Source organism: Ornithodoros turicata, unplaced genomic scaffold, assembly GCF_037126465.1.
Source record: "Ornithodoros turicata isolate Travis unplaced genomic scaffold, ASM3712646v1 Chromosome31, whole genome shotgun sequence".
Lineage (NCBI taxonomy): Eukaryota > Metazoa > Arthropoda > Arachnida > Ixodida > Argasidae > Ornithodoros > Ornithodoros turicata.
The window spans coordinates 1348374-1363785 of record NW_026999355.1 but is presented as its reverse complement, the minus strand read 5'-3'; the positions used below and the strand labels follow the sequence as shown (position 1 = coordinate 1363785).

The window sequence follows — 15412 nt, the reverse complement described above, 5'->3', positions numbered from 1 at the left end:
TGAAACAACAGGTCGTCAGCTACCACCATGCCCTGGGTCCCTTCCTTAGCTTGTTCCCAAAAATCATTGAGTGACTCGTCAGCGCTTTGTTCAGAAGCGAACTTGCGCGATTCTACGTTACTCCCAATTTGGTCTTCCGCGATTGCTTCCACTACATTTAGTTCAATGTGGGCGTCATTACTCTGCTCGCCCTCACCTGGCCCTTCCTCAAACTGACATTGTTTCATGTTACAATCCTTAAAGACCTCAGGACCCTGTCTACTTTCCACGAAGTCCGACATCATAGCTTCGGCTTCCTCCGCAAGAGACTGCTTGACTCGCCTTATTTCTTCGTAATCCTCCGGCGTTAGCAGTACATCAACACCGGCAGACAGTTCGTTTGTTACCGCGCACACCGTGAGAACCTGCTGAGTGCATTCTCCTTGTGATGGTTGTGGGCACACCGGAGAAAAGGAAGAAGCTCGGGAAGAAACGTAGAAGGTGTGACGTAACGGGCACGGACGGAGGTGCACGGGGGACTGCGTTCTGGAAGAGAACATTCCTGGCTGACGGTCGGCATCGTCTTGGGGGTCCTACCGCCTGGCTCTGGGTTTGAACGTCCACCTGGTCCTGGGTTCCTGGTTCTGGCTGCGGGTCTGCTCTACCAGGTTCTGGCTGCTGGTGTGCGCCACCGGGTTCTTGCATCTGGCTCTGGGTTGCGTGGTTGCTGGCGTTGCGAGGTCCGCCCCCGAGGATTACCCATGCTCACAGTAAAGTTTCTGATTACAACCTCGTTTGACTCTGTCTCATGCTGGCTTCTATCCGAACTACCCTGAGGGCTCTGGCGGCTACGTCCAGTGTAGGCACTGTGAATTGACCAGGGGTCACGTAGGTTGACTCACAGTCTGCCGCATCACAATTTTGGCGTCCGCGACAGGACGTTACGCTGACAGAGTTCTCAGGTCTCGGTGCTAGCATGAGCGGAGAGTTGGAGAAGTGGATAGCGCTTGGGAAATCACTAGGAGTGCGCGACGACGAGCTGAGGGAATGGGTCGAGGAGCAGAGAGCAATGGAGAGACAGACGAGGGCAGAGGAGCGGGCTGCGCGAGCAGCAGAGAGGCAGTTGGACGAACGAGTACTGCTAGCTGAGGAGCGTGTACTCGCGTTGCGTGTCCAAGCCGCGAATCAGGCCACAGCAGCCGTTGGCCCTGACTCGAGCGGCACAGCTAGTGAGAGGTTTCGACCGGGTTCACACAAAGTGATGCCTGTCTTTGACGAAAAGAGGGATGACCTAGACGCCTATTTACATAGATTTGAAATAGTGGCAGAAGGACTGCGTTGGCCCAAGGAGCAGTGGGCAACAGCCTTAAGTTTATCTCTGGCAGGAGAAGCGCTGGCGGTGTTTGGACGGCTGTCGCCACAAGAGTCTAACGATTACGAGAAGGTCCGAGATGCCCTGTTAGAGACATTTCGATATACCGCAGAAGGGTTTCGGGAAAAGTTTAGGTCATCGACGCCCGATAAGAAAGAGACAGCCAAGCAGTTTGGGGCACGCCTCACGCACTTCTTCGATAAGTGGGCGGAGACATCCGGAACACCTAAGGAGTTCACGTCGCTGCGTGATTTAATGTTACGGGAGCAGTTTCTTTTGAAATGTCCTCCGGCGTTGGCCGTATTTTTGAAAGAGGGTGAATGTGAGACCCTTGATGAAACTTGTAAACGGGCTGATAAGTATTTGGAAGCCCAGGGCTTGAGGACGTTGGGAAAGGCTGAGGAGGAGCCGGTAGCACCTAAGAGTGTCGCGAGAAAGCCTACAGGTTGTATGTTGTGTGGCGAGATGGGGCACAGAGCCTCGGATTGTAGGACAGCCTTCACTAGGCAAAGGCAAGGGGCCTGTTGGTCATGTGGAGAGACAGGACATAGGTCAGTGAATTGTCCGAAGAGAGGACTGGAAAGCGGCGCTAAGAACGCTTGTGTTATGGGTGTTGGTTCAGGTCTTGTGAACGATGGTAGCGTTAGTTATCGTGAGCAGCCGCTCGAGGGTCGGTACACAGGATGCACCACGGTACCCAAAGAGTATGTAGTAAATGCTGTGCATTCCAGAAATGGTGACCGGCGTACATCGCTACGGTGGGGTAAAGGTAGAGTCAATGGACAGTCCGTCGAGGTACTCCGGGATACCGGTTCAAACATCGTCATAGTGAGGAGAGGTCTGGTAAAAGACAGCCAGCTGACTGGTCGTTCTGTGGTGGTACGTTTGGCGGACGGGACGCCGCGCTGGCTACCAGAGGCAGTCATAAGTATTGCGACGCCGTATTTGTCGGGGAATGTGGTGGCGTACTGCATGAATGCGCCGATATGTGACTTACTGGTGGGCAATGTGACGGACACGAGGAGAACTGAGCGGAAGTCTCCGGAGCCTGCAAAATACTCAAGAAATGGGGCCCATGCAGTCGTAGGTGTTGTTCCACACAGATCGAGCGAGTTCGATTGTGCTAAACGGTCAAAGACAACTCAGTTTTGCCCCTGGTTACACAACTCCGATGCGAAAGAACAGTTGAGGCGTCAACAATGTGTAGACAAAGGTGACTACAGGGGTTTTGGTTCAAACAGCCGACAGTGTACCCCAGTCAATAAGAGTAGAGCACGGTGTATTTGGGCTAGCCAGCAGGCCGGCGTCAGACGTTGCTATAGAGAACGCTGTACTAGCGGTACTATGACGGGTTGAGCATGGTACAGAAGTGAAAAGGGCAATGCATAGGTGGTGTACAAACGGTTTAGACAGTATAGTAAGTCTGTGGTCTCGTTGTGACCAGCAGTCTTGTGGAGGGGCTTTGTTACAAGGATGTGGTGTGTCTTTGTATTTTGCAGAATTGCAAATATGTATTTATACAGCTTGAGAGGAAACGACAGTAGCGCGCGCTCTTGAAAGTGGGTCGCAGGCAGGCTTCGAAAGTTGTTGGTCAGAAGGGAGTCTGAGAGTTGTTGAACTGACATTTTCTTGAAATGTATATGTCGTTTCGCAAATCATTTTCATTCAAATCGCTCCATTTTCATCGGGTTCATGTAGTGTGCTACACCCCGGCAGTCGGATTTGAAGTACAGGTTGTGCGCGGCTGGACCAGAGTGTGTGTATTGACGTTGATGTTTCGCACTATAGCTAAAGTGACGTAACGCTTTGTGTTTCTTTGAATCTATATATTTGGTTGACAGTTTGCAGTCAGAGGTGGCTAGGAATGGTCATTGATATGTTTACGTCTACTTTAACGGGCATGATATTGAGACATTGGTATCGTATCAGTACATTGAGATTTAGAAGAATGGACAAGGACATTTCGGTTTTCTATTTGGTGGCAGCAAAGTGCAAAGTGTCTGGATTAATGTTTTGTGACGTGGAATTGTGATTTTCTGGAGACATTGAACAATTTGTGCTTGTGCAATGTCTTGCGACGTGGGGGGTTATTGTGATGGTTGTGGGCACACCGGAGAAAAGGAAGAAGCTCGGGAAGAAACGTAGAAGGTGTGACGTAACGGGCACGGACGGAGGTGCACGGGGGACTGCGTTCTGGAAGAGAACATTCCTGGCTGACGGTCGGCATCGTCTTGGGGGTCCTACCGCCTGGCTCTGGGTTTGAACGTCCACCTGGTCCTGGGTTCCTGGTTCTGGCTGCGGGTCTGCTCTACCAGGTTCTGGCTGCTGGTGTGCGCCACCGGGTTCTTGCATCTGGCTCTGGGTTGCGTGGTTGCTGGCGTTGCGAGGTCCGCCCCCGAGGATTACCCATGCTCACAGTAAAGTTTCTGATTACAACCTCGTTTGACTCTGTCTCATGCTGGCTTCTATCCGAACTACCCTGAGGGCTCTGGCGGCTACGTCCAGTGTAGGCACTGTGAATTGACCAGGGGTCACGTAGGTTGACTCACAGTCTGCCGCATCACACTCCTTTCCGATTCTAAACCTAACGGAACTTCCATTAGCTCAGCTTCTGCCGACATGACCAAAGGCGCCTCTCAATTTCACTTCTTGACACCCTTTTTCCCGCCATTTATCGGGCACCACATCCTTACGGATTACCTACGTCGGCCCCGGAGTCAAGACGAGAATTTACCACTGTGCTATCTATACAAAGCTGTGTCGTGGGAGGGTCCTTTTCTCCCAGCGTACACGTCGAGACTGGAAGGTGACCCAGGTTCGAATCCGGACACCGATTGTGTTTGTCTAGACGTTTTCGATAGGGTTTGCTGCAAAGATAGTCCAGGACTCATGATACCCAACAACATGCCGCCACAGGGGCAGGCAGATCGCTTAGAAATAACACCCAAACAATCTAACCATTAGCCTTAGCCATTTACGAATGAAGCCACGTTATGTATTCAGTAGAGCAATGGCCGTGGCGACTGGCGAGTCTCATACTGATTGAGATGTAGTCGTACAGTTCCTCCGAGGACTCGTTAGGCGGTGACGCTCCTCGCTCAACGACCTGGCATATCACGACGCCGCTCCCGCACCGCACCACTCTCAACACGCCATGGTCACTCTCACTGCGCCTCACTCTTCGCGACAGTCCTCCTCGGGCATTCACCAGCGGCACGTTCCCGAGCCACACGCTCCTGTACCGGTCGCGGTACGCCACTGTCGACCGCACCACCGCATCTGCTACCCTAGCGGTCTAAGAACCCTGCCCGCCTCTCCTTCCCACCAGACTTCCATAGGCTATGCTGGCAGCCCATCCAATTGCGATCAAGAGGCACCGGGCCAACGTTCCACCGGGGACCCGCACGGAGTTCTACTCCCGGTCTCCCCGTGCTTCGCGATGGTCCTCCCCGGCACTCTCCTTGGCTACTTGTGCCCACTCAGCACAAAACGCAAGTCCAGCCGTCCCTGTTCCACGTGCCGCCCCTCTTTCTCCTCTTCACGTATCGACGCGGACCTCAACCACTAGCTCAACACCTCTCCGCGTCTGAGGGGAGGAGTGATGTGGCGGCCCGTGGGAGACGACGAAGACGTGCCACTGCTGGCGCGCGCCACTGCGCTTGCCAGCCAGTTCTACCGGCACCGTCCTAGCGTGAGGCCACGTACATCCGCCAGCTGGGACATTCCATCATCGCCGGTCAGGACTGATACGTAGAGGAACACCACCTCCTCTACAATGCTCATGGGCTTTCGGTGGCTATGAGAACGTTCTCAACCTCCTCCCATTAGCACAAAGGGATGAAAACCTCCAATTTTTTTTCGGTGCATATAAGCATTCTGAGGTTATGGGTGGTTGAAGGCTATGGACATTCGGTGATAATAAACTGCTACTGCTGCGCCCCGCACCATGGCCCTGCACGTCTTCTAATCACTCTCTCCTCGACCACGTGACAATCGCGCCTCTCTCACCGATTGTTATCTGGAGTCACTGTGGGACCTCTCAGATACTCCTGACGAGAATTTAGCGAAATATTACTGATCAATATCTACGGTTTTACAAGACTTGCTGAATACAGATACGAGAGATAGGGAGTTCTCGCGCTCCCCTCGCTTTCCCATTCCCGCTGTAAAACTCGCTCGTTTGGTAACGTAGCATTACGTTGGGTTTTGCGCACGGCTCACAGGAAGGATCGTCGGTAAATCACGGGAGTATCATGTCGAGTTCATGTCATGTTTATCATGTCAATCATGCACGGCGAAGAAGTGGCATGTTTCCCTCATGCTGCTCGCCTCCCCAGGTGTATCAGCGTCGTATAACTTCGGTATTTCGGTTAATTTCTCTAGTGAGAAAAGTGTTACCTGGGCGAACCTAAAGCAGGGCCATCTGTAAAACAGTGACGCGAATAAATCGTTTTATAGCTGCTTTAACAACCGGATCATGGTAGATTCAGCCACGTGCTATCGACCAAGTACATTGTGCAAGGCACACGATCCTATAATCTGTTTTTGAGTTCGAGAAAAACGGGGACGAGCGCGTACGCAAGCCCCCAGTACCAAAAATTGCATGTCCCAGCTACCCCGATTTGGGGAAGTGGCGGGATTCAACCAAAACGCAGTGCAATGCCTTGGCCTCCACCCGGGGAACCTGCCTGATTGATCACAGGCTTCCCGACACCAGGTAAGTATGCTGGTGTTTGCTTCGCGAGCTGCCCCCAAGGAGGCAATGCATACAAAGCAAACGGTGTTTGGTGTAGCGACAGGGGAATAACTAAGTAGTTACAATGCTACACTCTTAATGACGGCTACACGTAAAGATGTCCCCTGTTGTAATTGATCTGTTTCCTATTTAAATTTGAGGATTTTCGAGAGCGTAATAATGTAACGCCCATTATGACAGCGTCGATGGTAGACGACAGCCCATGAAAAAATACTATGCCACAATGTTTGTGATCTATTACTTTCGCGGCTTAGTGGTCGCCTTTCATTTCGGGAGGTGACCCGGGCTCGAATCCGGGACTGGTTGTGCATGTCTGGGCGTTTTTCTTGGGCTTTCTCTGGGCAAGCTTGTAAGGTTCAGTTACTGAGTACCCGACAAAAAGTAGCAGAGTAGAGTACTAAATACCCAAGCTTGAAAAGTATTTAAAGGAGCATGGAAAGGACATTTGAATGGCTGAAAACCGTTTTTAATTTGTCAAGCAGTGTGTAAAAATCATTCTCGTAAAATATTTCGGCTGAACAGTGTTTTGTTGCAGCGCATTTCGATTTATAAAATCGCTTTCGTGGCGGGAGGCTCGCGCGCTCCAGCCACAAGCCACTCCCCATTGACTGTGACGTCAAAGGTTAAACGTGCTCCCATTCGCTACGGAAAATTCGTCTGCTTCGGACACGGCATGCCCCTTGTTGACAGCGGATCATTATGTTCTGTTGGTTTGAGGCATAAAACAGAGGTGCAAACGAACAATAAAACATTATGCTCATAATGGTAACGCGATCGTGTGTCTTATAGTCATTCTTTTTGTTTATTATATACGTCTCCAACTAACGAAAAGTGCTAGCGTCTCACATGAGGCGATACGCAGAGTGGCGGTTCGTGCTGTTCGCGAAGCGATGCAACATGACGCGGCTCACCTCGTATTCGTTCCTGGAAAACAAGACAAACAAAGTGCGTTCTTACTGTTTACAACTTATAGAGCTAGTTCAACGATCGCAACTTCCACTCGCACTGCACCTGCACGTCCCCATTTCCTTTTGGAGGAGTGCTGACCTCAATCCACACGCGGGTTCCCGATTTCGTTGCACTGCATGTCTTCGCCGTGCAACCGAAAAGAATAGAAGTTCACTGGCGGCAGACTGATCAGATGACCAATGTTTCCGACGCCATGTTCTGTAAAAAAATAAAAGAAAAAAGAAAGGCAGCCGTTTCTGATGCGCACGCGTCTCTCGACAGAAGAACGCGCGCGAAAGGAGCCCGCCGTCACCTTGACAATAAACCTCTACCCGAGAAACGTCATCATGACGTTGGTAGACACACCGAAACCAAAACAGATCGGAAGGGGAGAGCTGGATTCCACGAATGGGCAATTGTTCGCTGCCTCCTATTGAAAGAAGAGTAGGACCGAAGGTCGTGTCCTTTTCAGAGACCATCGTAATCCCCTCAAGATCGTGGCTTTCGGGTGCGACCTTGTTCGTCACTAGCATTGGACGTAGTTCAACTCTACCAAACTCGTGGCGCTGTCGAACATTATGACGTCATTTGTTTACAAACAGGTAGAGGTATATTGTCGGTGTCAGATCGCAGCCGAGGTCACTTGCGGCAACGCACAACGTCACATCGTGACGGAGGGGCCCGTCATTTCTCATGTGTCTTCCACAAGAGTAGGAGAGAGCTCTCCGCACTCGTGAGAATCAATCGACTGCTGCGCGCGATATTTTTTCTGCTACGCTCATATTTCTTGCGTGAGAACGTTATTTAGTGATCGGATATTTCATCACGATCAAAACCTTTTTTTTTCTCTCGGTCTTAGACTGCTCCTTTAAGATAGCGTATTAAACACTCTAAAAATTAACTCGCTACGTTCATTTACGTTGATGTCATAGTTGGAATTCGCTATCAAAGGAATACGAAGAGCGCAAAGTAGAAAATGGCATTACCAATGGCTTTATTAGCTTGCAGCAACAACTGCTTTTCAAAATTACTACCCGATAGCCTGCCCTGGTTTTTAGTTCGTATATTTTATTTTGAAGACATTACCCCCAATACTGAACAGGCGCTCTACACATGTGAACGAACGTTCTACGGAAACGACAGGATTTACTGTCGTTTTCCACCTTACCGTTCCTTTAACCTCATGAAGAGTATTTTACTTGCCCTCCCTCGCTACGGTGGTTTATCCGCATACCCTTCAGGACAACACAGTGCCTCATATATGCTCCCAAACCCGAGGCGTGTACGCTACCCCTTCCCAAGAGGACGTGCATATTAGAGCACTGCAAAGGGCCGGGCTGGCCTGAAAGCACGAGCCTGGCACGGCCCGCGGGCCGAAATCGGGCTTCAAAGTCGTTTTGACTGCGGGCTCGAGCCGCGCTCGGGCTCAGTCCGAGAGTTATGGGGCCTCAGTCGGGCCGAGATTTTGTGAGCCATTCTTTCGCATTATTTAATCCTCAGCATTCGTTTTAAAACAAAGCAACCATATTCGTGGGTACTTCCCGTTAGGGTGTCGCACCGAAGAAAAAGTACGTCGCTCGCGTGTTCCGTAAACTTTTGTCCCAAGCTGTACGAGCAGAAACCGCATCAAAGGCTGCGCTTGCGCGTTCTAAGTGTAGTTTACGTTGTTTGCTGGGTGCAGCGTAGCTAGAACCTGTTGGACGGATCGCATTACATATCCGCATATGCAGTGGCGTATCTAGAGCTACCTGCGTCCATGGCAACATGGTTAGCATGATGTCCTTGGGGATGCGTTTTCGTGTTGTCCGCACTAGGTTTCACTCTATAACCTCTCTAATGGCGGGTGCTTTAGATCATTTACGAATGTGCCAGGTTGAGTACCCGACCTGGCACATTCACATCCGACCACATAACAGCGCCCCTGTTCACCTGGCGCCCATGGCACCTGTCCACACCTGCCACACCCTAGATACGCCACTGCGCATATGAAGCTGCGAGCCGAGCTTCGATCGGGACTTTCGGCAGCCGGGTCGGGTTTGGGTTGGGTCAGTGTACGTTGCGTCGGGTACTGGCCGGGCCGGGCTGAGTTTTCGGCAACCGGGTCGGGCTCGTGCCGGGTAAGCCCCTGTGGCGTCGGGTACGGGCCGGGCCAGCAAATTCAGGCCCGTGTAGTGCATTAGTGCAGCGTTTCCTAAACTTCTCGTGGTGTCGGACCCCCCAAACTACTGAGAATCCATTCAAGGGCCCCCGTTAAGTACGATTCATGATGAATGAGGGACGTGAAGAAAGAAAAGGTAAACCAAAAGAATGAAAAAGGCATGCCATGCAAGAAATGAGAAGGTAGTATATTTCTGCCTGATGTAGCTCCGTATCAGGACCACTCCGTTTTTTAATGATAGAAGATTAACGCAAAGAAGATAGGTTTTGACCTCAAACAGGAGCAAATAACGTATGAAATTAAACAAGAATGAGCGTCGTACATAGCGTCGTACAAAAATTAAATTTTATCGCCGGTGTCTTAAAAATGATCCGCCATGTTTACTGAGGTCTCCAGTGTAAAACCGGCGGCACAGACTCATGCCCGCACCGCCTAGTGCGTGCCTAGGGTGGGGGTGAGGGGGGGGGGGCGCCCGCAGCCCCCCCAATTTGTCAAACCCAAACTGACCAGACCTTACTAAAGTGAGCTGAAATACTCCAACTCAACGACCTACCTGTTGCAAGATGGCAACTTCCGAATCTGTTAGGCTTAGCATTGCCGTGTTTCTCCTGCGCTATAGAAGGGCTTTAGTGCTGTTCAAGTGCATATAAAAGAGGTTCTAGGCCACACAATTATATAATTCTTATATTTTTTAGATTCCGTATATGACCTTCTTTCACTTCTGTGCAATATTTACCTTCCAAACGCTTTCACTGATTTTTAGATCCGATTTGTCCCAATACGGAATTACAGCCATTTCTGCCTTCTTTAGTACCATACTTCGTCATATCGATAACGTCCTCCTCAGAGCTCCCTTCTAGTACTCGCCAAGACGATATTCGGGCTGTCTCCGATCATGGCGGACCCCCGCGAACACTCTCGGGTCCCCCGGGGGGCTCCGCGGACCACACTTCGGGAACTACTGCGTGCATATCTCAGACGCTGAAGCACATGTATACAGCACGAAGGCAACAAAGCAAAGACAGAACAGAATCTTCCGCTCAACCTCCGTGTCACGCACAGAGAAATATCTTCAAAGTTACAGGGACAATTAGTATACAAGTTATTGAAAAACGTATTTAAGTTAGATAACTAAATACCGTGAGCTTTGGAGGTATTTGCAAGATACCAAGTTACTCCCAAAGGTATTTAAGATACCGGTTAACTTAATACTCTGCTCAAGTTAATGTACAAGCCTGCTATAATGGAAATGTCGGCACAGGACACTGTAAAGTTGGCCTGTGCCTTTGCACGGGCCTATCGATCTCTTTATGTTCCCCTTATCTCTATGCAATGTCGTAGTCCTCATTGAGCTTGGCAAGCTTTGACTTCCCTTGCTGTATTGCTACAAATGCCCCATTACAGCCTCCAGCTCGGTCTTCCGCGTCAGACTTGCTGATGCGATGAAACGATGGCAATATGGTTCTACACGTGGTTACAGAGGTACTCTGCATACTGAGTTGTCTCAAGCACTAATCTCAAATGAAGACATTGTCCTATTGTCTGTGGTCTATCGTATGGGGTCGCCCTATCAAGTATTCGAATTTACTTTGAAATATCGCAGCTATAGTTCACTCAGAAAACAAAACATCAATGCGTAGCACCCCTCTAGCGAACCAGTGCTCCGAAGGTTCTTCTCGTAATGTGATTAAAACTGGAGCGTACCCGTTCCTGTGAAACTTTGGGCGAGACGGCCGTACGGCCTGCTCACACCTCAAGTAAGTATCACGGTATCATTCGGTGCTATGGGCTGGCCTTCGGCATTTCATGTGGTCAAGTTCGGTTTCCAGTGTGTTGGTGCTGGCTGAAGGGTTGCTAACGTGATGCCTGTTGCGCGGTTGGCTTGATGCAATGCGACAGCATCGGAGAGAATATTCAGGCATCAATATATTTCAGTGCGAGGGTACGGACCGACTACCACGGAGCTTAGACAGCAGGCCCTGGACGCAGCATTTGAGCAGGAGACCATTCGGGAGCTGAGCCAGAGGAAGCAGGTACTGCACGACACAGCATACATTGTTGAAGGACAGTTATAATGATGGCGCGCTCCAGTAATGTTAAAGGTACCGTAAAGCGGCAGAGGGACAGGTTATGCTGTCGGCGTAGTTTAAACCCGGCACAACAAGTTATACAGGGTGGTCGTTGAATAATAATAAAGTACGCCACCTAAAATCACGCGTTGAAGTGAAGTGAAGTGAATGAAAAAGAAAAAGAAACGCTGTAAATGTCATTTGTTCTTACTAGGTTTTTGCCACATCCTCATATGAATGCCATCTAAGCGTGTTTTATTACGAACTAATTATTACGAACTGAACTCGAAAATTTGCTAAGTAAAGGTGGCTTTTTTGCACCAATGTGCAGCGCGGGCCGAATTCACTAAAGTTCATGATAAGTGACAGGGACATTGAGGAGCTATCTAATCGAAAAAAATAAAATAAAATAAAGGATGGTTACCACTCGTGTAACGCGAAATTCAGCGTCAGCTGTGCGTGTGGCGAAATGAGACGGGGTGAAAGTGTGTAGACAAATTTATTTAAGCCTGATGAGTATCGATTTAGGGTCGCTGAAATGGTTGGCGAGGTGAGTGGTGTCCTGAACGTGGGTTCTGGAACAACAGTCTTGGTGTTCTGGAACACCAAGTATGCATGAGGGTTGACGGATGTCGGTGCACAGCGTAAGGTCCAGTTGTTCGGACATATCACTTAAGGGCGTTTCACACTGCAAAACAAAACACCAGACAGCGACAAGACACCGACAGGACTCAGAACGCTGTCGCTGTCTGCGTTCCGTGTTTCGTCGGTACCAATGTCACACTGGCAAGACGGCGCCACCAACACTACAACGAGACACATGTTGTTGCGGTGTGAAAGACTTCATCGACAAAAACATCAACAAAACATGTCGAAAGACCGTGTTTTCACTGCTTTGGTCGCAGTCCAAATTTCGAGTTGCAGACATCACATAATCTTGCGCGTTTCTGGCAGTCCAGTGGTGCGCATTCACTCACATCGACATTGAGCACATTTTCGCAGTTTAGACGTCCCCTGCGGGATGACCGAGCACAAAAAAAAACTGGAGAAATACCACGGACGAATCATTGCCGTGACACCTGGCCGATTTTGGATTCGTGTGTGGCACTAAACATACTTTTGGCAGCGTGGACAGGCGTTGATGTCTGATGACAGGCGATAAACAAGGGCCTCAAGTGTCCGAGATTCTAATGCGATCCAGGAGTTGACTCTTGGTAGCGCGAAAGACTTGCTATATATGACGGTCAGCGGCAACCTATGTTCCAGCGCTCGGCTTTTGGTCGGAGCCTTGTCTGTGCTTCTGTCTGTCCTCGGGCCTTCTGACCTCCTCTTTCCTTGTCTCCCTCAATTCATCGTCCACTACACGAGTCTCGCACAGGGGTCCAATATCACAGTCAGAGCTAATCACGAACGCTGACCCGACTTTTACAGCTTTACGACCAGCCAAAGGAGGGGGACACAATAGGAGAGGTCCCAATTGCTCGAAGGGGCAACGGGGCTTTATCCCCCTTTTTAAAGGACGATGCAAGCTTTCTGCTTACCACAAGTAGAAAGCCAAAAATGTATGTTGGGTAAAATGTTTTAGCGGTACTCGTCGCCTGAATCCATAGCAAGATACAGCGAGAGACGCCAGTGTACTCATTTCCTCCGACATCCTGATGTGGGGAGAAGGCGCGATTACTGTGTCGACCGCGTCGAGTGTTTTCAGTGTGACTCGAAATCAACATAACGACCTGCGACACGACACGCTCGGAAGACACTGTCGGATGACATGGTCGTCTGTTCGTGTTTTTTGTCTGAGCAGTGTGACATAGCAACAACAACGACAAAGACGACGGAGCTCGTGCGTGCGGTAAGGCGCGCGTACGTGCACGATAAAGAGCCGCGCAGCATTTCTCACGCCATCGTCGAACTTTGCTGACGCACTTTTTTTTTCTCACTTTCCATCGACAGCGGTTGTAAACTGCCGGGATTCCCCTCCTTACTCCCAGCGCTGTTCGCACATGCGATACGAGTTTTGTGCTGACATGCGAATTCCGACGACGCCAACGCGATCTCGGGGAAAGTCTCCACAATACAGCTGACGCCGTAAAAATAGCCGAACATCACGCTTCTCGGAGCCTCCAGACCAGAGTTCAGAGCATAGCGCTTAACGACTCTTTCAGCGCCTTCGTGCAGGCCTATGAAAGGATGCTGTCAAACCCAGCCCACAGAGGGATTTAGTAAGAAAAGTGTAAGTTCTTGAAATTATGAGAGTGAATGCATGATTCCAGAGGAAGCAGGTTGCGATAAGCCATTCCTGTCTTATCTCTTCCCACTATCCCTGTGTGCGCTGAGCATAGCAACCCCCCTTTCGTCGAGCTGAAAATTAAAGGAGCAGTCTAGAGGCACACAACTTTGTTTCTGTTTTTGGTCGGTATGGAATGCTAGGCGGCCGAAATCAGTTTTCCCACTATTAGTGCAACCGTAGCGAAATTGGGACGCCTGCAATAGCTCCCTGAACCTTCCGTGCGCGAAACACCCTCCTTCGCCTTCACGGCAGACACGTGATGAGCGCCGCCACGCGCGTCACTATGTGACGCGAGTGGCAGGGACGCTCCTCATTGGACCTGGGATCACATGATCGAGGTGAGCAACACCGCCCAGGCCGGAGCATCTGCCACCGGTTCGGAGACGCCATGCGTTCTCCGGCTGCGTAATGTCCGGAACGGAGGGTTTGAAGGCTATCAGCGACGCAACCACGATTTTTTCGGACTGCAGACACCACGGGAAGAACGAGTGGTGCAGTCCGAAATTAACTGCGTCTTGTACAGCGAAACCCCAGTGCTTCCCGACAGTGTGCAGCCTCTGACCGTTTTCACCGCACAGTTGGTTCAGTGGCTAACAGGTGGCGCCACAATGCCACCGTCATCGCTTGCTTTCTGCTACTGTGAATTCTGAGATTGCACAGAAGCCACGAAAATATTACTCTTGTGATTGCAACCTTATTGGGTCAAGCTGCATATATGCTTTTTTTTAGAAAACATGATATAAATCATATAAAGGATAGAAGTCAACAATAAACCGCTCGCAATGTTCGTAGCAGACGGTTTTTCCTACCAACGAATGAGGAGGTTGTCTACCACAAACGTCACACTTAGCGTGGGTGATTTGAGAGAGTGGGTGGGCGATTTTGCAAATTAATTGCGCCGCGGTGAAACAACTTTGGACAAAAATATTTTTGGGGAATGCTTTTCACATGTTGCTTTACAAGGTGACAGCAGTTTTTTGTTATGTTAGATACCACTTTAATGCTCCTTTAAGGCACGCAAAAACTCGTCCGGCACTATGCTCTGGGCACTTCGAAAAGCACGATGTGCGGCTATTTTTTCCCGATGGGATAGCTCCTCAAAATATGGTCAATATGTATCCTAATACCCGCCTCAATTATCATGAACTTGGGTCACAGGGTGTCAAAAAGGTCCGTCGAGACGAGGAATTGTACAAGGGCGCGAAGGGGAGGTATGAACTGATTTCCAGGCCAGCACACAAAAACCTTTCCGGTGGTGCTTTTTGTTTTTTGTGCACTGAGATTTTCACACGTGAACTCTCCTACACTGTTGCCTTTGGTGTCAAGTTTTGTGGTGATGTTTTCATCCATTCCATTTCAAAGTTGTCTATAGTTTCCCTTTCTTCTATAATATAAAAAATATAAGTGAAAAATTTGCAAGGTACAGCGGCCTTCTTAAGAGTGCCGACAATGCGGAACGGTCTCTCGTTGGTCCCCGCGTATGATTTGTCCAATCACCGCGGGGACCGTTTGAGAAGACCATTCCGAGGCCTCTCCGCACTGTCGCTCTGTTTGAGAGGAAGAGGGAACACATATACGTTGCGGTTTCTTTCGCTCATAAATCACGAACAACGCGACCGATGAGTCCCGTTCCTTTTGTCTTGGTGTCGAGGTAACGGTATCTTTAATCATTCCACGGAGAGAAATTTTTGCCCTCTAGTGCCCCTTTAGGACTTGCAATATAGAATTTAAAGGAATAATGATATGACACTTACGATTTCTCTAGTTCCTGCTACGTAGCAAGCGTCCACCAGGAGCGACGCTTGATTTGACGAGATATTTTCGCCAGAGGCTATCTGGG

General features: G+C 49.9%; 1 protein-coding gene and 1 non-coding gene across 3 annotated transcripts in view; one reads left to right on the top strand and one right to left on the bottom strand.

Annotated features, from left to right (window-relative positions):
- The window catches only part of LOC135373741 (Bardet-Biedl syndrome 2 protein homolog), a 63109-nt gene that overhangs the window by 32692 nt on the left and 15005 nt on the right, over positions 1 to 15412 (top strand). For both annotated transcript variants that reach the window (XM_064606828.1, XM_064606829.1), the window contains one exon: positions 11149 to 11246. In XM_064606828.1, coding sequence (XP_064462898.1) covers positions 11149 to 11246 — 98 coding nt within the window. The remainder of the gene's footprint in view (positions 1 to 11148; positions 11247 to 15412) is intronic.
- LOC135373774 (U1 spliceosomal RNA) lies at positions 5913 to 6076 on the bottom strand. The gene has a single exon (XR_010416583.1). It is a non-coding gene; the product is annotated as a U1 spliceosomal RNA (small nuclear RNA).